Source organism: Phlebotomus argentipes, unplaced genomic scaffold (assembly GCF_947086385.1).
Source record: "Phlebotomus argentipes unplaced genomic scaffold, Phlebotomus argentipes genome assembly scaffold_4, whole genome shotgun sequence".
Lineage (NCBI taxonomy): Eukaryota > Metazoa > Arthropoda > Insecta > Diptera > Psychodidae > Phlebotomus > Phlebotomus argentipes.
In genome coordinates, this window is record NW_026776174.1 from 11218228 (window position 1) to 11243241 (window position 25014).

Genomic DNA, 25014 nt, shown 5'->3' on the forward strand with positions numbered 1-25014 from the left:
TCTATGATCAGCTTTGGTTTATCTTTTGAGCTTTTTTCTGTCATTGAAATAAAATTGCCTATAAAACTGTGCAAAAACGCATGAATTAATTCACGATCAATTCCGCATAAATTGTTATAGGAATTTTAAGAGCGCTATTAATTCTCTTGCGCAGGCTGAACTGAAAACCATATAAATACTCAAGAATTTTCCTGCATTGCCACATAAAAGTCTGATCAATTGACCAAAGCAACAGCTGAGCGAGAGGAAAATGACCAAAATTCTGTTGCTCCTCTTCTTCGTCATCCTGGGTGAGTTTTCTCGGGCAGATTATCCAGAAGCAACGATAGCTAATCTGTGCTTTACAGCTTTCGCCACCACTTTTGCTTCTCCTGTGCCTCAGACAGTTGGCGGCAAGTATGGCGGTTATGGAGGGTATATTTTAAATCCTTTCTTCGGTTAAACCTGAAAGATTTCCTTCATAACTGACGCTTTCGGGTGGTGATTTTCAATTCCAATTGTAAAAACTTCTAGTAAATTGAATTTTTAAAAATGTTGATTTTGAGGAGTTTTTTTTAATCACTTTTCTCAAGCTTTCAATCTCAAACATTTTCACTAGACAACTCACTTCATCGTCAGAGTGATGAGAAAATGAAGGCAAATAAGAAATGAGACTTTTTGGCTCAAAGTTTTCTCTGTCATATTCCAAATTACCACCTAAAATCTCAGCTTTTCCATGCGAATTGCTCTGCATGAGCTCATTGATGGCCCTTTGCATATTTTCGCTGGTAATTCCCTTAATTGAGGGCCTGAATTTCCCCCTAAATTCAATGAAAATTCTCCCCTCGGTAAATAAGCTAATGATCTGATCGGTATTTAGAGGACGTGATTGAGACTTTGTGGTAAATATTTAGTGAATCTCTATCCCGATTGTTTGCCACCTTTGGGAATTCGATAAGTCAAACAGTGGCTCTCCTTTTCGCCTCAGCGACTCCTGCCAAAGGTACACACAGTGAGGCATTGCGACGTGGACGGCAAGCGAGAGAAGGTGGCGAATGGATGATCGAAGTGGTATAAATAATCCGCATGCGCCGAATTTTTGCAATGCGCACGCGAATCCACGGAAAGAATATCGATTCTCGCTTGGAGACGTTGACTCCCCTTTTCGCATTCTGCTGAGATCCATGGACACTGACGGATTGCGTGAGGAACGACAGCTCTCTTCGACATTTTCCTGCTGACTTGTGTGCGGATCCGGAAAAATTTCACATTGTGCAGTGCAAGCGTGAAGACGGTGCATAATTGCGCGAAATTGACGTGTGAAACTCTGGGAAAATGGGCGGAAGTGAGGTGTGATGCGGGACAGCAGTTCGATGATAGGGTGGTGAAGTGCTATATATGTAGCTTTCGGCTGTGGCGGAGTTGGTAGCAGTAGCAGCACCAGCATCCAGGCAAAGGAAATCGATTTTAGTCAGGTGTAGTCTGCGCTACGAGCCAGTTGAGCTTTCTGACCGTATCCACAATGTTTGCCGCCATACAGTGAATTTTATATGCTTGAACATTATTATATCTTATATACATAAAAGTGCTTTTTCACATCCCCAGGTAAGAAAGGGCGGACAAATTGCCATTACCACGAAAGCTCTTTTTCCCTGCAAATTGCGCTCCTTATCACTGTGGGCGAAATGACATGGGTATTTCGGAGCTTTCGCGATTTCACGGCACAGCCAGAAAGAGAGGAAAAAAAAACTCTCAACTTATTCAGCGAGATTGTCAATCTGCACAGACATTTTGGGATTGATCTCACTTTTTGCTGCATAATTTTGTATTGTCTTTTCAAGTCGAAAAGAAAGGGAGAAAACACTGCTTCTCAGCCTCTCTCAATTTTTCTTTATCTTTATCTCCACTTGCGATTAAAATAGCAGACATATTTATAAATCTGGGAACAAAAAAATCATATCACTCACTGTGAGACGAACAGTAGAAAAAACATCTCGACAGGAGGAAAAAAGAGTCGTTATTGTGGAAATTTATGAGTTTATAAGCTGTGAGCTTTCTAAATATATTCTGCTGACTTTCTGTCAAATGCAAATGGTGAGATTCTGCAGCCGAAATTCTCTGGCGGGCGAGAAAAATCAATCGTGTCTCCCGTTGGGGGGTTTTCTTTGATGACGTCACGAGCCTGTAATTTCCCTTCGCAAAGAGAGCCGTTAAATCTGGATAAAGGGCATATTTTTGCGTCTGCGATGGAAATATTGCATTTATGACATGACAATAAAAAGAAAAACAGGGAAAAGCCGACGCCCAGTGGGAAAAAGTTGCCTTCTAATTTGGGTTCATGGGTGAATTTTGCGATGTTATTTACATAATTATATAAACATTTGCGAAATGTGTATTTTGAAAATATTGCACTTCTGGCGTGTGGCCAAAGTGCAAATGCACGGAATGCCACTTTTTGCGTGATACAATTAAATGCTCATCCTTAATTTTGCGCCTCTTAGAGTGGAGAATGACCCGCCCTTGTATTGCCCTGTATCGAATTCCATGTCGCGGCGCTGCTCTTTTTGGCGATTTTGCCTTTTTTGCGCCACTTCCGCCAATTTCAAGATATGATGTGTCGAAGCGCCGCTATTGTGTTATTTATAGGAAACACAATCTCACAGTAAATCACGTTCAAGCTATTATAAAACGCAAAATGTTACATTACGGGCACTTTGTTGTAAATGACTAAAGCGATGTTTCTGCTCGCGTTTACAGAACTGAGGCAATATTGCGAATTTTCCAATGATTATGGGCTCTGGACACTGCTTTTGGGCAATATTTTACTTCGCCTGCCTGTGTAGTGCATCTCTGTAAGTATCGACGGAGTTCTTTTTGCCCAATAGAGGAGAGCGGGGACACTCGGAAGTCACTGGGAGTTTCTTGACAAAACGGTCAAAATTAATAGAAATTCTATTTATATTCAGAATATTGATTGATTCTAGACAAAGAGAAATTAATTCATTTCAGTTCACAATGAAAACGGCGTCTAAAGCTGGGCTTCATTGTAAATTTGATTATCACTTCACTATTAATTAATTAAATTGAGTGTCAAAAACAATAATTATAAGGCATGCATTGAAAACTTTAATTGTGTTCACGTTGTGTAGACATTTTTCATGAAATTTAATAATCCGCACATGAATTAACGTGCGATATTGATTTGATTCAATACACAGAATGTTTTAGAACAGTAAAACAATTCACATTGCCTCGCTCTCCACTATTTATCTGGACATAGCATAAATTTCGTTGCCAGTACAATAAACATGCCTATCTTTTTTATCTCCTTCCCGCAACAGAGCCAACAATGCCAACATAAATTTTAGAGAACGCGAAAAGAAGGTGTTGGATCAGATTTTAGGGATTGGAAAATACGATGCTCGCATTCGACCGTCAGGAATCAATGGAACTGGTGAGTTTTGAGCTTTCGTTGAACTTTTCGTACAGTAGACTTTTCCATCTATGGCAAAAAGAAGGTGTAACATTTAGAATGATATTCAGCAAATGTTCGACCAGAAAGTGAAGAGGAAAAAATCGTAAAGCGAGAGATTTTTGCAATTTGATTTTCGGTGTTTGTTGCGGTCTGCGAAGTGGGGGAAAAATTGTATGAAGAAAATCGTGAACTTAGGGGCGAAAGCAAAAGAGAAAAAGCATTCTTTGAGCGGGTTTTTTGTGGGTTGAAGGCACTTGTGCGCGATGACATGAATTAAGAGAGATGATTTTGCACTTTTACCCCAACATAAATGCCCATCGGGAAGTCGTGAGCGGAAGTTGGAAGTTCGCGTTTATGTTCACAGCGCGGACACACAGAATATGAATTCTTATAAGGAGATTTTCAAGTAGAATCAACACACGACCGAATATACACACACAATGAATGCTTATTCTCTCTCACATTTTCATTTTACACTAATTCAACCCTTATTTATAGTGAAACATAAGATATTTAGGGGAATGCCCCAGCGTTCAGAAGCCCACAATAATTTAAGTATCAATTGTCAATTGACCTTTTCACGATCATTTCGGCCCTGAGGAAACAATCTCAAAAATATCCTTCCAATCTGTAGATTTACTGTGAAATCTCTGTATAAATTGTCTCAAAATTGCTTTGCTGTAACTTTAATGGTCTTGAAGAGGTTAAAACTAAAATCGTACGAACATGTATTTAATGGATAGAAACCGGAAATCCGCTCTCTATGAAATCACTTTCTTAATCTGTGAATATGGCAAGGAAAGGACAATGTTTTGGGCAATGTTTCTAGATCACATTCAACTTGATAAATTGCAAAATTCGCAGAATTTGTGCATCAAAGATGCACATTAACTGATTGGTTGTTTGAGGATTTGGCTATATATAGAAAATTCAGGGGAAATGAGAGGAAAAGTTTTTCGATTATCTCAAAATGCACAAATGGAAATATGCACCTGATGGAATGTGAGTTGAAACTGCAGCTGAAGCTCGATTTTATTAGAGAATTATGGTCATGCTTGTAAATATAAACTTCCCAATATGAACTATGATATGATTACATTTTTTGCATATGAAGTTATCAATAGCGGAAGCAGTACTAGAATTTTCTTTCTTAGGGACAATGGTAGGGGCATTTTTCTTTAGCAATCTCAAGGGGAACTGTCTCTAATTTAACCTCGCATGATAGCCAAGAATGTGAATTTATAAGGAAGAAAATGGCCAAATTTGATGCAGTTCCTCTAATGCTTTTCACATAATCAAAATAGCTGTAGGGTTTTTTAATGCTATATATAAACATTTCTAATCCATACAGTAAGAAAGAAAGAGCGAAGGGAACTGGATTCTTTGAAGCGTCTTTGGCCATTGTTGTGCAAATCTATGGAAAACGATCAAAATGTTCCATCGACTCTGGTTAATATCAAGCTTTCTAGATCACCAACATTTCACGATTCAGGGCTAATGAAGATGTGCATGTTCTTAAGTGTTATCATAAGGGAACTCCAAATTCAAGACTACAAAAAAACACCCCCCCATTGCAAATACCTTTTAACAGTCGTTGTGTGGAAATGCTTTCGCCAATTTCTAATGCGGAAAATGGGGAAAGTTCACTGCAGTTCCTGGAGGTATTGTTTCTAGGTTGAATGCGAAAATTAGGTCAATCGGAGTCCAGTTCCCTTAAATTAAGGATAAACTGTGAGGAAAAATTGTGGGAAATGCGCAAAAATATGTGTGGAAAATTGGAAAACATCCGCCTGATCAAATGCTAAACACATCAATTTAACACTCACACACAATAATACACAATTACACCCAAGTAAAATGTAAATGATCAGTTAAATAGAAAGAAAATTTGCATAACAGATGGCCCGGCCGTGGTCAGAATCAATCTTTTCGTTCGAAGTATTGCAACCATAAGTGATATTAAGATGGTAAGTTTTTTCCCATAAAGTTACTATTGATAAATAACAACATAAAAATTGATTGAAAAAAAGCAAGAGCAAGAGAAAATTAAATATATATTGCATTGTTAATTCGTAGAGTTATTATATATATATATAACAAGATTAATCCGGATGATTTGACATATTTAACAGTGAAAGGATGTATTTTTTTTTACTCAGAATGGAATGGATTTGCTTTGGTTTTCTGATTATCTGATATATACTTTTAGTTCCTTCTAATTTGTCTAATTTCTGATTTTTACATATTGTATATAAATCTAAGAATGTTACAACTCTAATTTTATTAAAACAAAAACAACCATTTATGATTCAGAGTGATTCACTTCCAAGATGAAGCACGCATTTATATATAAATGCATGAGGAGTGAATAAATATCCTTTTCCTCGTTCTTTTCTAATCAGAAATGATGAAGGATATGAATATTAATGGCTAAAGAAGAGAAAAAAAAACATTTTTCGGTCATGACGTCAAGCTCATAGATTTCGCTTTTGTCATGTCCATTCTCATTTCTGACACTAGAAAATGTTCCATTTAGAAAACTTACGGCAAAGCAATTTTTCCTTTTGCATTTTTATATAAATTATTTTTGAATATATATTTTTTAAACCTATCCGGACTTACATTTTATTCTGATTTCCGTCGAAAGTTAGGCTGAATATTTTGTGTATTTAAGTATAAGAGCAAGAAGTTAGGAAAGGAAGCAAAGGAGTTAGGTAAACAATAGATTTTAGTGATAATATAGGTTTAAAAGGGAGGACGAAAAAATGTAGGAAAAGAAAATGACTGTGAAAAAGAGAGAGACAGCACATATCAAACACAAGCACAAAACACCAGCAGACAATAAAACAAGCAACACAAAGTCCAATTAACTGCAAATACCGATTGAAACGAAACTCTTTGACCATAAAGCATAGAGAATTAATTACAATTTTGTCATTGTCTCGATTTTTCGTCGTTAGATGGTCCGGCAACTGTCCGCGTCAACATTTTCGTTCGAAGTATCTCTAAAATCGATGACGTGACAATGGTAAGTGGATGAAATGGTTGAGAGCGCAACACGCATCTACGCAAGAACAATTGGTTTTGGTAATACGGTCTTGAGCAAGACTTTTCGCTCTGTTTTTACCCACTTTTCTGCCACAATCGCAGGCATCTTGGTCTCATGCAGACTGCAATTTCGTTCTATTACCAAAACCGATGAGCGTACAATGTAAACTAAAGAATACACATGAACGACTCGTAGTGTCTCTTTGAAACAAGTTTTCTTAGGTCATGGAATTAATTTGATTGTCCGGTGTCACGTGGGCCATGTTTATTATCTTGAGATTTTGATGGATGTTTGTCGTAATATTATATATGATTTTATAAATATAAATATTATAATACATATCTTCAAAATGGAATCATCAAGTTTTTCATCCTTCTTCCATCATTATGAATTTTTTTCCCCTTATTTTCACCTTAGGTTAAAAACTTTATTTTCCATTCACTTCTTCAAATCTTGGTTACAAATTTAACTTGGTTCAGACATTTTCTGCAATTCTATTCCACCTTATTTTTCATGTCTGTTGGATCTCGGTGTTTATATTTTAAGATGAAAATATCTTGTGTGTCTGTGCTTTACTTGTTTGATGACAATATAAACTGTGATATTAGAGAATCATCAATTTTTTACAACTCAACATCATATTTTTTAGCAAAAACATTCTTTTTTTTCAAATTTATGAGACAATTTGTGTTGTATGTCACATTATAATAAAATACGAGAACTCGAAGGAAATATTTGAGAAAAAAAACACATGAAAAATACTCACCAAAAGCAATAAAAATTGATGAAAGATATTTTTGTTGTGTAATAATATAACTAAGAGATCCAGAGGCATTTTTCTGAAGAAATTGGTGCCAATTTACTTGATTTTAGTTGATTTTTATCTTGTATTCTCATCCAATTGCATACGTTTATCTAAGAATTTCCATATTATTCAATTTTAGAAATTCAGTGAATCCTAAAAATCCTCCTGTAACGAGGAAATTTATTTACAAAAAAAAAAATTCTGTACATGGTAAAAATTGATTATTTGCATGATTTTTTTTACAAAATCAGATTTTCCTCCTTTTAATTTACATTAAATTATGATTTCAATATGAATTTCTCAATTTATCTTTCATTCGATATCGCTTTAAACATTGTTTTATTACTATTTTTCTGAGAAGAAATCTGAGAAAAGAATGAAAGTTTAAAGCAAATTTGAGGTTTGAGGACGTCCGCCGCAATTCACAGACTGTTTGAAGATACTATTTATCGATATTGACATTTATAGCTAGTGATTCGGCCACTGTCGTGAGGGTCAACATGTTCCTTCGGTCGATCTCTAAAATAGATGATTATAAAATGGTGAGTTTCATTTCTTAAACCCAGTCAAATGCAAGAGTATTGTTAAGCAAAACTGAGAAATGTTGATAACGAGAAAAACTATGAATTGTGACAATATGATAAAATTGTATAATGTGATAACAACACGAAAATACTTTTTACACTTCATATTGATTTATTTCCACATTTGGCTCTAGGGTTTCTCAAAATTAAGGATCAAAAGAAAATTTGTACATATTCAAAAAAGCTTTCATGCATTTTCATACATACACATAAACACATACATTTCCTAGAGTCTCTCGTTCGAAAGAATAGCGACAGAACTTTGCTATTCTTTCCAATGAGCGATAATCACTTTTAATCTACATATAATGTCAGTTAAAGAACACTTTACTTCAAGCAGTAAATACTATTTAAAAGACATTCTATCGCAAAGAAGTTTGCAAACACACTCGTAAGACTGAGAGTTTCCGATAAGAGACTGAATAAGAAGAAATTGGAATAAGTTCAGGTTGCAGAACTGCAAAGAATGTATTTTTTGTGAATTTGGATAAAATCTAACGTTTTACACAAGGAGAAAATGTTTAGAGTTAAAATATTATTCTATGGGAATAATTTGTATGCTTTGGAAATTGGTATTAAGAAGAATTTAAAGTCTCGACTTATTCCATTTTCAGGAAACTTTTTACTAAACGAAACGGTATTTGAATGATTCAAACTGTTTCCTCGCACTTAAATAAAAAATACTTCACACAGAAACATTATACACAACATATATATTATATAATAAATGAAAAAGTGCTTTTGTGAATTTTGTTTTAGTTTGAATTCATATGAAACATGTCTATTTATGTAATTATCCATATGGTAAACAATAATTATGAATTGTATCACTAACAGTGGACATAATACATGTTTTCTTGACTGTATTCATTGTGAAAGAAAGATCTTGTTAACAGATTTCATGACTATTTGACATAAAAATCATATGCTGAACTTGTATTCAGATGTTGGAGACTGTTTCCTATGTTTGTATGTAATTGATATATAATTCCTGTGATAATCACGAGTGGAGAAATTGGAAATTGTACAGAAGCCATGGCAATTGTATGACTATAAAAGTAGGTGTATATAAACAGGATGAAATTGAAGCTCATTCTGGGAAAGTATGTGAGAAAATAATTTATATTACATTGTCGTCTTTTTCGATGAAGATTTTCCCATGTAAAATTGCAATAAATTATTTTCTCGCATACAGGAGAAATGCTAAGAAAATTGGTGTATGTTACTTGTATTGGTGAAATGTGAATTATTATTTAATAATGTCGGGATTTTTTCTCAAAAAATATTGAAATGTTTCATTTCTTTTCCTATTATTTGCTCTGTGTCTAATCAGAAAATTAATTATACTTTGATTACATTTCATATCGGACGAGAGGTTAATTATAAAAATAATTAGGAAAGTGGAAATTTCAGGAACTATTTCTAGGATTAATTAAGATTATATTCATAAAAGGATAAAAAAAAATTGTTTTATTTTGCTTGGAAAGCCAAAGAGAAATTGAAGATAGTAATCGGTAAATATTTGGAGTATTAGATAGACTAAACAAAAAAAACTTTAAATTAATTATTCTAATATTTTGAATTTCATTGATATTGTTTTATTACATATGTTTTGACTTATTGTTTATGGTTACAAGCAAAATGATTATCAGTTTCTATTTTTATTACTCTTTCTCAAAATTGTGCTTTTCCAGATATGAAACCCGCTGTTTTGGCATGTCTTATCTAAAACACATAAAGCATGCATTTGGCACGCAAGGCCCTTTCAGAGTGCATTTTGGATTTATGGAGTTGCATGAGTAATTTTGCATTATTATATCAACTTGTCGACTGGAGAATGATGTTTACTTTCAATAGAAGTTTTTGAATGAGTATTGAATAATCTAGAGAAAAAATATATTAGACTAACAACATCATAATAAGAAATTAATAATTGTGTAATTAAAATTAGCTGAAACTTGCGGAATGAACTTTTGAATTGCAATCATTAGATGGTGACACTGAGCTTTTGAGATGCAATAACAAGGTCTTTATTCTCTTGTCTCCGACTCTCCGCAGGAATACAGTGTGCAACTGACGTTTCGCGAACAATGGCTGGATGAGAGACTGAAATTCAATGACGTAGGAGGTAAAAATTGAATTTCCCCAACATAATGTACATTCGCTTATATGCTTGGCACATCTTGACTGCAGGTCGCCTCAAGTATTTAACACTGACCGAAGCGAACAGGGTTTGGATGCCGGATTTGTTCTTCTCCAATGAGAAGGAAGGCCACTTCCACAATATCATCATGCCTAACGTCTACATTCGCATCTTCCCCTTCGGATCAGTCCTATACAGCATACGAATATCCCTCACTCTCGCCTGCCCGATGAATTTGAAGCTCTATCCCTTGGATCGTCAAGTCTGCTCCCTACGAATGGCCAGTTGTAAGTGCACAAAGCTCCTTCTCCAGTTTTGGGCATTTACACGACACTCTTTTGCTCTGTTTTAGATGGTTGGACCACTGATGATTTGGTTTTCCTCTGGAAGGAAGGAGATCCTGTGCAAGTGGTGAAGAATCTTCACCTTCCTCGTTTTACGTTGGAAAAATTCCTCACTGATTACTGCAATAGCAAAACTAATACAGGTGAGGAATAATTTCACTGCGAAGCTTCTTGCAAGCGAAGCTCCGCCCACCACTTTGCCCCGCCCTTGTGTAAAACTCATCTCTTTCTGTATCTTTACAGGCGAATACAGTTGTTTGAAGGTGGACCTACTGTTCAAGCGCGAATTTTCGTATTATCTTATACAAATTTATATACCTTGCTGTATGTTGGTAATCGTATCTTGGGTATCATTTTGGTTAGACCAAGGAGCTGTTCCGGCAAGGGTTTCACTAGGTTACCGACACCGTATTTCTCCCTTAATGCCAATGTGCCAATTGCTAATGTGTGTTTAATGAAATTTTAGGTGTTACAACTCTGCTCACAATGGCCACACAAACGTCTGGTATTAATGCTTCCTTGCCACCTGTGTCATATACAAAAGCAATTGATGTGTGGACAGGTGTTTGTCTGACATTTGTTTTTGGGGCTCTACTGGAATTTGCACTTGTAAACTATGCGTCCCGTTCAGGTTTGAGAATTTTCAGAATATACTTGAATGTGTTTTGCACACTAAAACCAAAGCAGCTCAAGATTAAAGTATTGAATTTCGAAAATTTGATATTGACGGGAATTGATTGAGAAAGTTCGCTGTAAGAATAGTTTTTGTACATTTTTTGGAGACAAAAAAAAGTGAAATACTTGCTGCCAAATTGAATTACTATGCAAACATTCAGAGAAATTCAAAAATTGCATATCCTCGATGTATTTATTTTATATATAATGTATGAAATTTTGTTTTCTTTTCTCTATATGTTTTTGGATCCCTCCAATTTCTATGTGTGTGTGTCTAAATGACCTGACTTCCCCTACCCCAAAAATGTGGACACATATATTCTTTTTGAATTCATTGTGCATGCACCAATGCGGACCGTGCCGCAGATCTGCATCGGGAAAATATGAAGAAGAAGCGACGTGAATTAGAACAAGCAAGTCTCGATGCTGCATCTGACCTTCTGGACACTGATTCCAATGCTACATTTGCAATGGTAACGACGCACTTTCAGCCTAATCCTCTGCCAGTCACTGAGCCAATGTCCTTTCCTTGCAGAAACCACTGGTAAGACACCCTGGAGATCCGCTTGCTCTTGAAAAACTTCGACAATGTGAAGTTCACATGCAACCACCGAAGAGACCAAATTGTTGTAGATCGTGGCTATCGAAATTTCCAACAAGGTATGCATCACATAAGCATCACTATCTCATTTTTTGTTGAGCTATCTCACCCTCTCATGAATTTCTCTTTCCCCTGTCAAATGTCTCTCATCTTGCCTAACGCAAAGCCTTGCTTTCATTGCACAGATTCTCATAATCAATAAATGTATAAATATTTATCCAAGCAAATGTTCTAGATCGAAGAGAATTGACGTTATATCGAGGATAACGTTCCCACTTGTATTTGCGCTATTCAATCTGGTCTATTGGAGCACATATCTCTTCAGGGAAGAGGAGGAAAATTAGACAAATTCAATTGTCAAATTTCATTTATCCAGAATGGAAAGTGAAGAAGAACCGTTGTGTTACAATATTTTGGAAATATCACCATTTCTTAGAACAAAACAAAACCGAAACACCTTTAAATACGTCATCTTTCTTTTGTCAAAGGTAAGCCGAATAAATTCACCTCGATTTCTGAACATATTGAATTGACATTTTGTCTGATTGCAGAATTCATTTCATATTTATTATTATGTATACCAACGACTTCCTGGTAGCAATATTTTTTGTATGTGGTTAAGTCTATGATATAAAATATCTACATATTAAACAATTATATGCAATCATTGCAGAGAAAAACCCCCGAAACGGGCTTAAATTTGTCAAGGAAATTCTATGTTTTGCCTAATGCTTCAATAACTTGTATCGATTGCTCAAAAATGTCTCTGTTATTGGTAGAGTAAAGGGTGTAAACAAAATTACTATAATGATACAAACCGGTCTATTTGCATGAAAAGTCTACAGTTTATTATTTTGTGTTTTAAAGGAAAAAAATACTGCCCAATAAGATGATTAGAATTTGCGTATCACAGCAGCGATTTATGAAGAGAGTATAAACTATAGAAGAATTATTGGTTTTTCTTTGCTATTTGCTTCTGATGAAGAACAGCAATTGGTTTAATATAAAAGTTATTTGATAATTAAATGTCTAACTTCTATACATATAAATTTAATTTATCTACTTATTCAAGAAAATATATCATCGTTGAACATTTTTCAAAGGTTTCTTCCTAATATCATATAATGAAATTGTTTGTATACTCTAGCATTAGATTGATTGATGTGTTCAACCTTTCTTTCGGTCTAACCTATGTTACTGGTAATATTGTATGATATTTTATTTCACAGCTGTGTGACAGCTTGTAAAGGATTTTATATTGAAATGATAATTTTTATACTAATAAAATAATGAGGAGAGAGTTCGTGAATAGAGAAATTGTTAGAATGTGGTTTAGACGGTAAAACATACTTGAAAATATAATTGTTAGGAGTCTAGATTTATACGGACAATGTAATAATGTATTGAGTTTTTATAGAGAGTGACACAGTGATTCTGGTTATCGTTGTAAGATTTTTGAATTAAGGAGTGATGATCGATGTTTTCGTTTACAGACATTATTGTTTTGCAGACGGTTTATCACAATTACAGGATATCTGAGTTATCTTATAATCGAAATCTGCACTTTCAATACAGGGTTTGCTATTAATAAAAAAAAAAATGTCATTGTATATAAGAAAATTGTGACTAACATAACACTTCACAGAATAAATGTATGTATGTACAACGTAATATTGAGGATTTTGGAGGAAAACTATGCGTACATACATATGAGATATACTGTTAAACCATTTCCCATTTCCGTTTTCGATATCTATAGTAGCACTTCACCTTCAGCAGCGTCCTTCAATCTTCGGAATCTACGCAGAAGTCATCACAATAAGGACTCAATGAGAGTCTAGAGAAAGAACAGTATTATTTTAAAACTTATGAGTCGTGTAACGAATGACTAATACTCATGAAGGAATACAACTATAAAATAAAGAATATATAACACAAGTTATGCTACAAGACAAGGTTAAATTGTAATAATGAAAAATCGTCATTCATCAGCAGTCTAGAGTTACTAAGGACGAGAGACTTTAGAATAGTGATTAAAGGAATGCATGCAATGCAAAATCAATTAAGTACAGTTAAGTTGTGAAGAGAATAACTATAAACACGTTTCAATTGTTTGTATTATGCAAAAGACAAATCGCTAAAAGAGTTTGAATACCAAGGAAAAAAAAGAAAACATTAGGATCTCAATTTAACTAAGACATCAAATCAAAACTCAATTTCAACTCACACTAGAAATATAACCCAAAAAACAATGCAATTACTATATGACGAAATTGTTTACCCACATTTTTTTCCTTTTTCAGAAAAAAAGGTTAGATGGTTAAATAATATCAGTAAAAGAAAATATGGTAGTTAAGATAAATAATCACAAATTTATTTAGAAACCAAACATGATGTGAAAGACAAGAGTCACAAATATTTGTATTGAAAATGTATAAACATATTTTAAGAGGAGGAATAATAACTAAATTGATTATTGATATAAAATTGCAAGAGTCTTTTCCTGTTTCTGTATTCCTACACATAATAACTTACTTATCTACATGTCTAGTTCTTTGTCGTCTCTCGTATCCAATCCATGTACTCGGATATCCTGGTATAGACGCCTGGGTAACCTGGTTCACCGCACTTGTTCCCGAAACTCACAATTCCCAGCTGAGTCCAGCGCGCGTCAACTCTCATCATCAGTGGACCTGTTTGGGGGTGAAGAAGAAGCACAATAGCGAATTGTCGAAGGATATTAGATTGTTCTTACCGCCAGAATCTCCTTGGCATGCATCGACACCACCTTCTGAGTATCCGGCGCACAAGAAGTTCTCGGTGATCGGCTGGAAATACGCTCGATTGCAATCTTCATTGCGCCAGAGCGGCAGATTTGCCTGTCGTTGCGTCGTTGACTCCTTTCCGCCATAATATGTAGTTCCCCATCCCACAACGGTGCCTCTTCGTCCTGAAACACACTTCCAGCTATCACAGAATCCATACAAGACAGCAATTGGGCATACCTGCAAGTCTGTCGGGCGCTGGGAGATTTCTGTTCGGCAGGCAGACGGGAATGACGTATTTGGACTTTCTCACTGGCTTCTCGAGCACTATTATGGCTATGTCATTGTAAAAGCCCACTCGCGAGAATCGAGGATGTGCTCTGACTTCTTTCACTTTGAAGGTAACTGGCGCCGACGGTTCGTCATCGGTGGATAAGTCTATGTCTCCCAGTCTCACTGTGAATTGCCGCGGAGCGAATCTGTAGAAGGTATTTTGTTAGCTCAATTGCTGGATTGAAGTGAGTCTGCTTGAACTCCTTACGGTCTCTGGCGAGAGTCTCGCGTACAGTGAGCAGCTGTTAAGACGTATTTTGTGCCAATCAAGGAACCTCCGCACCAAAACTCTGTTCTCTTTGGCCCGTGAAGGAAGATTGCGGCCATCCATGGCCACTGTCCATTTGGTGACCTGCAATGCAACATGCTTTTTACTCATCGCCATCGTGACACACATTCGGGGAAGAAAATCATTTTATAGTGAGCACAGGAAACTCTGATTCCCACACAAAATAATAAGTAAATGATTAACATACTCAACTCCACCCACAATCCGTCCAGTTGTGAACTCCTGCTGGCCACAATCTGCCGGATCGATGAGATTGCCTGAACTATCATCCGCATCTATAGCATTCGATTCCCCACTCGATCCGGAGGGAATTGTGAAGACAGGAACCAGAGGTCTTTGGGTCGTTGTCGTGGTAATCGGAGTGATGGGCCTGATGATGAGACTAGAGGATGTTGATGTGTCACTGGGTCGCACAGGCGCTTGAATGGGTCGCTGAGTTGTTAGAATAGTCGTGTCACGCACCGGACAACAGACGCCAGGCACGAAGAGACTCTTGAAGCATAGCGAATCTCTCAAGTGGGCCAAATCCAGCAGCAAACTTGGACAACTGCTGAGGTCCTGGCATCTCCCCTGGTGTCCATCGGGCGTCTTGCAGCGATGCTCGCTCTCCTTGGCTTGCACATCAACCGAGGGCTCTGGGATGATTTTTGGCGCTGCTTTCTTGGTCTTTTTGGTCTCAGTGGAGTTGTTCTGTCCCAAATTTCCCATTCTCTTTATCAGTGGCTCTATTGTGTTCGTGAGATTCCTCCCGAGGACTTTGGACGTGAGAGTGAGGATTGCGCCGGGCACAGTGTCACCAGATGAGCCACTTGAATGGATGATTGGGGCGGATTCGCCGCGTGTCACGTTCACTAAGTACTGACCAACTGTATTCAGGGCTCCGAGGGTCTCGGAGATCCTCGAGAACGCCGATGGCGAGAGTCCTCTGTCCTCTTGACTCTCCTTCTTTGGATGTGTGTCCTGGCGTCGGAATCGCGTCACCTCCGCCGGATCTTGATGCGATCTCATTGGCGTATTTGGTAACCTATAGTATTCTACGTGCTGATAAGGACTGTTGCGTCGCATGAAGACGTCCGGCTGGTGTGCATAGAAGGGCTGGAAATTAAAACCTTCTTCAACACATAAACTATCATTCGAGCTGTTGTCCTGGGCACTTTTGACGTGACTCACCATTTAAGTTTGAGTGATATCGATTTGATTTGAGAATTTGTTGGCCTAATGTAAATTCTACTATTGTCACTATGGCACCTGAAAAAGAGAAGAAATATGCGTTACTTGCGAGAAGCTAAATTCTTCGACTGATCACAGAAAAAAGTTGGTGTGAATTTGTCTCTTAAAATTGCAAATTTTGCGTATAACACCTAATTAGTGATTAAATAAATGTGTTTCTCTCCTAATTATTACCATACTAATCGCTACATAATAGAAGCGATATATTGACTATTGATGACTCAACCGGATTCATTTCTCCGAAACTCACATCGACGAAGTGATGGTGTTGAAAATTAGAGGAAAAACGAGCAATATTATTTGCCTTGTTCGTTTGTGGTTAAAGTCGCGTAAATCACTTTCACCAGAAATAAATACCATATAATACAATCCGCTGAGTTTTTACTCTTCGAGCTCCACATGCGAGGTTTATATTGCAGAGGTGGCTGAAGAGTGCTTGTGTTTAATTGCCGCATGTCATCTCTTGAACTTTCATTGCAGCTTCCAAATTATGTTGGCCTTCTTATGCTCTCAGCCAAGGTCGCAAAGTCAAGGCTGTGCTCTCTCGTCACGATCACGCCGCAATGGCCAATTTGTAGTAAATCTTTCCAGCTCATTGAAGCAAATTTGAGTGAAGTTGGATTGAAAGTGGCTTTGGAAACAGCTTGAAAGTCATCATAAACTGAGAATTGCGTGCCGCGAGAAACATGAAATCTTCTTATTCGATATTATCAGACTATCAAATAACGTAATCGATCGTGGTTCACACAATGCGTCTCAAGGTTTGATGACTCTTTCGGCTGCATATTGATGTTGTGGATTGGATTCCCCAGCGCGACTACCAGTAGTTGTGAAGTGTAGTAAAACACATCAATAATAATGCTTGAGATACACGAAACCTGTTTCTTAAAAGTGAAATTGCTCTCCAACACTGTCATGTCTTTGTTTATGGCGCGCACTTCATGTGTTGGCGGGTTAATGGCTTACAGACCTTTTTAGCTATGTATACACCAAAAAAAAGATTCACGGAAAAATTTTGCGAGAAGAGCTTTTTGGTCCGCAGAGCTTTTGATTGGAGATCCAATCAAAAGCCCGAGCCTAATAAGTGGAGAGCAGAAAAAGTGCCCATCGAGTGACGTGAAATGAAAGGGAAATTGAATGCGTGAAGATCAAGCAGATGACGGCATGGTTGAACTCTTTTGTGGCGTATTTTGCATTGCGGAGAAAAAAGAAAATATGCATTGAGTGAAACTGTGCCACCACTTTTGTGGAATTGTCGCTTTGTAATAATTGCGACACTTTCATCTTGAAAAATAAAGCACTGTGAAGGTTTCATGGTCTTTTCTTTTTTTCCCACATCTTTTTTGCCTTTCATTTTGGGAAAAATTTTCACACAGAATGCACAGAAAGTTTATGATAATTTTTCTCCGCTCGAATAACTGATAACAAAATTTGCAATTCCTATTGTCAACACTCACAAAGCACGCACACACTTTTCACTTACCAAAGCTCACAATCCAAATTTTTGACATTTTATCTCAGCTTTTTGCGAAGGTGAGAAACTAAAATAAAATTTGGGAAAGTTTTGTCAACAATCCTTGACGATATATGGTTGGCGAAGATCGGAAATGTGTGTCAATTCACAGAAGAATACACAAAATGCATAACTAATCAAGACGCTATTCTACAATGCAGTTGAACACATTTTGTTGCTGGGCAGGCACTTTCCACTTCTTCAGCTCGCGAGCGTCTTGCGTATGATGGAGCGATCCTCACCACGTCGAATCCGAAGCACTACTAATTTCCAGAGATCTCCGAGAGAGATGGATGAGCTGAGAGCTCCCCAGACGGCAAGATAGGTAAATTACCATTTCATGTTCGTCTTGGCCGGTCGTTTGGCCTCACCAGCACAGCGCAGCGAAGCCTTTGTATTTATTTTCGGTGTCCGCTTGAGTGCAATTTCGTAAGTGAAAGGCAATTGATGGCTATAGAGGCTTCACACCTTTCTGCATATGTACGGCGGAATACATTAGCACACAGTTCACGTGAATCATAATAATTTTTATGCAAATTCATGTGGGTACGCCTATTATTACAATTTCTTAATCTTCTTTCCTTTCTGAACATATATATCACGCATGTAAATCTGTCTGCAGAAGGGAAATTTCTTTTTCAGCCACAACACAATACATAAAGCGAGTCTTCGCTGTCTCTGCTGTCTTTGGTCTTTCTGTGCACATACATATCCTGTTTTCTCTCACGTTGCATAATTGGGAAAATCCCTAGATTGCAGAAATAGTCTTACTCATACTTCACATTGACTGAATGGCTGTATTGATGAGGTTATTATTGATTGCGCATGTTAAGTGTTTTGTTATATTTTACATAATTTCAGTAGAAATTTAGAGAAAATGTGGAGATATTCTAATCAATAGACTTTGTAGATTTTTGTGATGAGATATTTTCCAGAAAAAATACAATGCATAATTAAATAAATGATTCAGATTAATTTCACATTAAAAATGTGCAAAAAGACTAATGAAACGCAAAATAGTTGCATCGGATTAATTGTATGAAACATTTATTTGTTTCGCCTGAAAGATAAAATTATGTATCCAAAATTTTCTTGTTTCGATCAAATATTTCTGAAATATTTAGGGAATGAACGAAATATTTCGAGTTTATGAAGAAATTTATGAAGAGATTTATTTGCTCAGAGGCATTAAAGTCTATTTTAGTGAATCAGTTCGTAATCTCCATTGCTAATTATATCATGTTTTTTTTTTAATAGAACCATTTAAACCCCACAATTAAGTGGAAATACACCTTTGGAAATCTGAGCTCAGATCAATATACTCAATTCAGCACTAGTAAAAGTAGTGGGATAATTCCCTAACAGTTCTCATTCTAAATCTCCAATCTTGATGCTCTATTTCACTCTTAGAAAGTTAAGGGGTTATAAGAGAGGCATGTAACCATTAAGAGACTTCTCTTAACCTGATGGGAAACATGTAGCAAAGCCACAAACCGTTCACTTGTTAGGAATTCTTGCATTTGGGTTTTGTGGGTATATTTTGGACAATATTGTAATGTCATTGCTCGGCATTATGAAGTTGCAATTTTCTCCTTAGTTGTCTAGTCTATTTACAATATTATTCACTACTTTAACAGTGAGTTCTTGAGAAGAGTGACCCGAGTTCGTGCACGGAAATCAAAGGGTGATGAAACATTCTGTGTTTCGTGAGATTGTCACGTTGGAAAAATCATTGTCGGCAATTGGAAAGAGCTGCTAATTCAATCAATCGCGAAGGTAATCCATTTAGAGCAATTTAAATTATGATTTGGTCATGCTGAGGTGATAAAGCATACAAACATTTGAGATTCATATCTGCGTTGTAAGATTTCTATATACGGAGGCGTTTTTCCTCTGCGTCCGAGAGAAAGCAAGAGTGATTTTACACGTGTAGCAATTATAACTATGTAATTTTTGCACTTAAGCTATAGTGTTATGCTGCGATACTTGAGCTTATCAGCGTTTGATTGTGATCAAGTCGGGAGTATTTCTTGTCACTTCACTGCCATAAAATGCCAATTGCCAATTGTATTTCGAGGTGTGAATTTCTAGGTCTTTCCTGACAAAAAAACTCTCTATCTTTTCAGAGTTTCTGGTGAAAGTGTCTTCTCTGGGCCAGGAAAAATGGAGTTTTGCCCTCCAAACGACACTATTTCCATACCATGGATCAATCACGGATTGACTCAGTGCTTCTTCAACACAGTTTCCGTGTCAATAGTTGCCGGGTAAGACCGAAACGCCTCCAGGCTTATCACATGAGAAACAATGTTGTAAATGCTCTCAATTGCAGATTTCTCTGGATCTTCGGCTCAGTGCAGCTATTCATGTACCACAAATATGCCACGCCAATTAGCGAGACTACGGAAATTCCCAAATCATCCCTCTACAATTTCCAAGTGTTCCTGCTGCTCTTCGTGCCCTTCATGGCCATCGTGAGATTCCTCCTGACTGCAGTTTACTTCAGCAATCCCATCTACGGCTACATGGTAAATTAATCATGCAATTCCAATCAATTGCACAATGTGAGGAAATCCTCTCTGCAGGTCTTGAGCCTCGTCTTAACTTGCTGCATGTACATTTACTCAATTGTGCTGCTCAGCAAAGAGCGCCACTTTCTTCTGCCTTCCGTGCCCACGAGAGGACATGGGCTCGTCCTGCTGCTGTTCTGGACCATGATTTTCATAACTGAGAACTTGGCTTTCATCAACATGAGGCAGGAAGGATGGTGGTTCAACCTGAAAACGTGAGTTTACACATAACACTGGGTGGTGGAAAATACACATTGTGACATGAAAATACGACACGCGAAATGGTTTTTCACAAAATTGTTGCAAATGAACAAATAATGCGACACAAAAGCGACTAAAATGGGGTTTTCTGCAACCTTTTCGTTTATAAAATCGTTTCCGTAAGTTTTTTCTTGCATCGAATGTTCTACACGTTTTATTCAACGTTTTGAAATTACTAAAATCGAGCATAAAAATGTTATGTTATCATTTTATTATCTTTTACGAAATGTGTAGAGAAGATTCTAGAACATACAGGAAATATTCATTCTGAAACCATAATTTTTACGAGAAACGTGTAAGTAAATCAGTTTAATGCAATTTGTGAGATGGATTTCATCAATTTTGAAATGAATTACTAGAATTAATCCTCATTGAGAGCGATGAGTACGAAAAGATTTCCAGCTTAAGAACAAGAATTAATACGTCAAGATGTTGCTTAATCAATTAATCTTATCATAAAACTGCCGTATTATTTAGAGTGGCATTTTACATTTCAAACATTTACAGGCTCCCGGACAAAGTGGAAACAGTGTTCTTCGTTCTGCGCTACGTGTCCTGTCTTCTCATCTTTGTCCTCGGCCTGAAAGCGCCTGGAATTTACACTCAATCACCGGAGGACTATCAAAATCTAGTTCCTCCGCAGAATGACGACAACCAGTCGACCTTCAGGAATGCGTGGAGCAAAATTAAGACGCTGGCGCCCTTCTTGTGGCCCAAGAAGGATTGCTTGCTGCAATTCCGGGTGATTTTCTGCTTCGTCCTGCTGCTGGCCGGCCGAGTGATCAATCTCTACGTGCCGATCTACAACAAGAAGATCGTGGACAGCCTGACGGAGAAGCCGCTGGCGTATCGCTGGGATTGGATTCTCATTTACGTGATGTTCAAGTTTCTGCAGGGCGGCGGAACGGGAAGCATGGGCGTGCTGAACAACTTGCGCTCCTTCCTGTGGATTCGCATTCAGCAGTACACGACGCGGGAGATTGAATTGGAACTCTTTCGTCATCTGCACAATCTGTCACTGCGATGGCACTTGAGCCGCAAGACGGGAGAAGTGCTGCGCGTGATGGATCGCGGAACTGATAGTATCAACAATTTGCTCAATTTTATCCTCTTCTCCATTGTGCCCACCATTGTGGACATACTTGTGGCTGTGGTGTTCTTCATCACCGCCTTTAATGGGTGGTTTGGGCTCATTGTCTTCGTCACTATGTCGCTGTACATTGTCGCCACGATAACAGTGACTGAGTGGCGAACGAAGTTCCAGAGGCGTATGAATTTGGCGGACAATGCTCAGAAGGCGAGGAGCGTGGACTCCCTGCTCAATTTTGAGACTGTTAAGTACTACGGAGCCGAGAATTACGAGGTCGATTGCTATCGCGAGGCCATTCTGAAGTACCAAGTGGAGGAGTGGCGCTCCTTGGTGACTTCCAACATTCTCAACACCACACAGAACATCATCGTGTGCGTGGGATTGCTGGCCGGATCCCTGCTCTGTGCCTACATGGTGGCGTACGAGCAAGGACTCACTGTTGGCGACTACGTGCTCTTCGCCAGCTACATCATTCAGCTCTACGTGCCACTGAATTGGTTCGGCACCTACTATCGCGCTATCCAGAAGAACTTCGTGGACATGGAGAACATGTTCGACCTCATGCGCGAGGAACAGGAAGTGATCGATGCTCCAGGAGCGGGACCGCTTTCGATTGTGCGTGGAGGAATTGACTTCTCCAACGTCTCCTTCGGCTACTCACCAGAGAAGATCGTCCTCAACAACGTGAGCTTCACGGTTCCGCCGGGGAAGACTATGGCTCTGGTCGGGCCGTCCGGCTCGGGGAAGAGCACAATAATTCGGCTGCTGTTCCGCTTCTACGACGTGAGCAGAGGCGCCATTGTGATCGACGGGCAGAACATCAAGACGGTGAAGCAGGCTTCCTTGAGGCGCGCCATCGGCGTTGTGCCTCAGGACACGGTGCTGTTCAACAACACCATTCGCTACAACATCCAGTACGGCAGAGTGGACGCCAGTGACATTGATGTGGTCACAGCCGCGCGCAGTGCAGACATCCACGAGAAGATTCTGACCTTCCCCGATCAGTATGACTCTCAAGTGGGCGAACGAGGACTGAGACTGAGCGGCGGCGAGAAGCAGAGAGTCGCAATCGCGCGGACGATTCTGAAGTCGCCCTCGATTGTCCTGCTGGACGAGGCCACAAGTGCTCTGGACACTCACACTGAGCGCAACATTCAGGCGGCGCTCAGGAAAGTGTGCGCCAACAGGACAACAATAATTGTCGCCCATCGCCTGTCCACAATTATCCATGCCGACGAAATTCTCGTCCTCAAGGAGGGTGTGATTGTCGAGAGAGGATGCCACGAGGATTTGCTGCACAAGAACGGTGAGAAAGACAGTGATTTTGCCCTCCAAATCCTATAATTGTTGTCAATTTGCAGGAGTTTATGCGGATATGTGGAATCAACAGCTGCAAAACCTCGATGTGAGGCAGGGAGAGGAGGAGGAGGCCAGAGACGATCAGGGTGAGATTGAGCAGATGCCGAAGACATCGAAGCCACAAAGCAACCCACAAATTCCCGCAGCTTATAGTCAATATGTCGGTCATCATCATCATCACTAGTATTTATACGAAACTTGGGGCGAAACAGGTTTCTACCGAGTGCATTGAGGGAGTCGTGTTTTTATCAAAGGATGTAGATACGGTAGATACATATTTAGAAATATATATTAGACATGTTTAGCAGTGGTGTTGTCATGTTTGCTGGAGGGTTGAGGAATTTGTGAGGACGGCGAGCGAATTTGCATAAAAGGCAGCTGAGACAGAGCGAGAGACAATTTCACTGGGAGCTTTTATGTAGGTAAGTTTGAGTTAACAGCAATCATTTGAGCTGCTGTATTTGTCATGTATACCAATTCAAAGATATTTTCGTCCTATTTTGATGATCGATCGGTGCGAATTGACCACAAATCTGTGGAATTGAGTGGAAAGTGCTTTGTTCAATACTTCACAGCCGCTTTATTGAGCTGTTTTGGTTGTTTTGATGTTATAATAATTGCGAAAATTCGCAGAATACTTAGCACAAAACGATTTAATATTCCTTGTGAGGAAAAGCGTGGGTTTTCCGTAGGAAATTTGTGTTGAAATATCATGATTTTGTGTGAAAATTGGCCCTGTTTTCCCCTATTGTTGGTTTAAGGCAGGAATTTTTGAGGGAAGTTTGCATAGAAGTGATATATAGCAACTATTTGCAAGTACAAATCCTTACATACAGATAATCTGGGATACACATGCATATATGCGAAGGTATTGTGCGCATGAGAGTTTTTGTTATGAAATTCCGGCATTTTTACATGCCTTCAGATATGTACACACATATTTCAGGAATTTGCTTTGGCTTTATGAAGGCTTTTATCTCGAGAGCAGAGAAATCAGAAGAAATGACAAAAGCCTCGCAATAAAAGTGAAATGAAATATTTTCCTATCAAATATGATGGTCTGGATGTTGCGATATAGAGAGTTTGTGGAATCTAAAGTCGTAGTTTCATAGAGAATCACCTTCGTGATGTTGACTTCCACTTTCAAAGACGCATAATACTTTGACAAAAGAGCCCCAAGGCTCACTTTTGTGCTGATGACAAAACATACAAAGAGGACTCTCAACTTTGTACAACCGACTGAAGAATTTAGTGAATTTATCAGAGCAAAATATCGCAGATTATCCTTTGTGTGGTGTTACTGTAATAGCAATTAGGAAAATATTTTATTTCTTGCATAAATTAGCAGGATTATACACAGACAAATTGCTTGCAGAGGGATATAAAATAAAGGGACATTCACTGGATGGGGATTAGAACGTGATTTGTGCTCTCGTATCCAGTGAGGATGTTTCTAGGTGAGGGATGCGAACATATGTTTTGGTATACTTGTAGCATCTTCGGCGGGATAACTCAGGGGCGAAATCGACCCTTGGGGATTTGCCCCGAAATGCCAATAGTACATAAGAAGGAGTTGATTTATGCAGATCGCTGTGCGAGATACGCTCGAACTCATTAATAATTGGATGGAGTGCGAGTGGATGGGAGACAAGATAAGGTGTGGGTGAGGAAGAAAAATAACAATGTATCAACCACTTGTTTTCCACACTTTCACGAGCTTTGGCGTGCAATCTCAACTTTTATTCAGTCAGGAAAGTGCTGTGAAAAGCAGGAAAGTAAAGGAATTATACTTGAAAAACTCTCTTGATATGATTTATTCTATATTCTCCGCTCTCGCTTTTGCTTGTGCGAAAAGAGGGAAGCTTTATCGCTATAGTTTTATTGAAAGAGAAGCTCGTGAGGCACACTGAAGGCAAGAGTGGATAAGAATAGACCCACTTAAAGTATTAAGA

At 38.2% G+C, this 25014-nt stretch overlaps 3 protein-coding genes across 9 annotated transcripts; 2 read left to right on the forward strand and 1 right to left on the reverse strand.

Annotated features, from left to right (window-relative positions):
- The first annotated feature begins 1125 nt into the window (after positions 1-1125).
- Positions 1126-14049, forward strand: LOC132258561 (glutamate-gated chloride channel). 6 transcript variants are annotated; one of them, XR_009468280.1, is made up of 14 exons: positions 1126-1584; positions 2737-2831; positions 3321-3433; positions 7777-7850; positions 9951-10020; positions 10086-10322; positions 10388-10522; positions 10623-10775; positions 10846-11010; positions 11421-11527; positions 11590-11714; positions 11891-12143; positions 12207-12264; positions 12329-14049. XR_009468280.1 is itself a non-coding variant. In XM_059755910.1 (12 exons), exons 2-12 carry the CDS (start codon positions 2764-2766, stop codon positions 11997-11999), a joined length of 1350 nt encoding a protein of 449 aa, XP_059611893.1. In that variant the 5' UTR covers positions 1126-1584; positions 2737-2763; the 3' UTR covers positions 12000-14049. The 6 variants fall into 6 exon arrangements, 4 of the variants coding, with proteins under 4 accessions (XP_059611893.1, XP_059611892.1, XP_059611891.1 ...); XR_009468279.1 differs by having other exon boundaries at positions 12207-14049; XM_059755910.1 differs by lacking the exon at positions 7777-7850 and adding an exon at positions 5354-5421 and having other exon boundaries at positions 11891-14049.
- Positions 14050-14160: 111 nt separating this feature from the next.
- On the reverse strand, positions 14161-17969 carry LOC132258560 (proclotting enzyme). The gene is made up of 7 exons (XM_059755907.1): positions 17756-17969; positions 16213-16290; positions 15230-16151; positions 14962-15105; positions 14661-14899; positions 14411-14605; positions 14161-14348 (listed from the first exon to the last, which is right to left on the reverse strand). Exons 1-7 carry the CDS (start codon positions 17781-17783, stop codon positions 14203-14205), a joined length of 1752 nt encoding a protein of 583 aa, XP_059611890.1. The 5' UTR covers positions 17784-17969; the 3' UTR covers positions 14161-14202.
- Positions 17970-19350: 1381 nt separating this feature from the next.
- LOC132258559 (ATP-binding cassette sub-family B member 6) lies at positions 19351-23431 on the forward strand. 2 transcript variants are annotated; one of them, XM_059755904.1, is made up of 6 exons: positions 19351-19561; positions 19912-20049; positions 20115-20310; positions 20368-20567; positions 21121-23009; positions 23065-23431. In XM_059755904.1, the coding sequence occupies exons 2-6, from the start codon at positions 19949-19951 to the stop codon at positions 23244-23246; spliced, it is 2568 nt and encodes an 855-aa protein (XP_059611887.1). In that variant the 5' UTR covers positions 19351-19561; positions 19912-19948; the 3' UTR covers positions 23247-23431. The 2 variants fall into 2 exon arrangements, with proteins under 2 accessions (XP_059611887.1, XP_059611888.1); XM_059755905.1 differs by lacking the exon at positions 19351-19561 and having other exon boundaries at positions 19856-20049.
- Positions 23432-25014: the final 1583 nt, after the last annotated feature.

Coding starts and splice junctions, on each gene's coding strand:
- LOC132258561 (XM_059755908.1), top strand. CDS start 2,764: ATGATTATGGGCTCTGGACACTGCTTTTGGGCAATATTTTACTTCGCC. Junction 2,832..3,320: donor TGCCTGTGTAGTGCATCTCT/GTAAGTATCGAC, acceptor TTCCCGCAACAG/AGCCAACAATGCCAACATAA. Junction 10,776..10,845: donor TCCGGCAAGGGTTTCACTAG/GTTACCGACACC, acceptor ATGAAATTTTAG/GTGTTACAACTCTGCTCACA.
- LOC132258560 (XM_059755907.1), bottom strand. CDS start 17,783: ATGTCAAAAATTTGGATTGTGAGCTTTG. Junction 15,106..15,229: donor CGGATTGTGGGTGGAGTTGA/GTATGTTAATCA, acceptor GTTGCATTGCAG/GTCACCAAATGGACAGTGGC. Junction 14,349..14,410: donor ATGCCAAGGAGATTCTGGCG/GTAAGAACAATC, acceptor ACCCCCAAACAG/GTCCACTGATGATGAGAGTT.
- LOC132258559 (XM_059755904.1), top strand. CDS start 19,949: ATGGAGTTTTGCCCTCCAAACGACACTATTTCCATACCATGGATCAAT. Junction 20,568..21,120: donor TGGTGGTTCAACCTGAAAAC/GTGAGTTTACAC, acceptor AAACATTTACAG/GCTCCCGGACAAAGTGGAAA. Junction 23,010..23,064: donor GGATTTGCTGCACAAGAACG/GTGAGAAAGACA, acceptor GTCAATTTGCAG/GAGTTTATGCGGATATGTGG.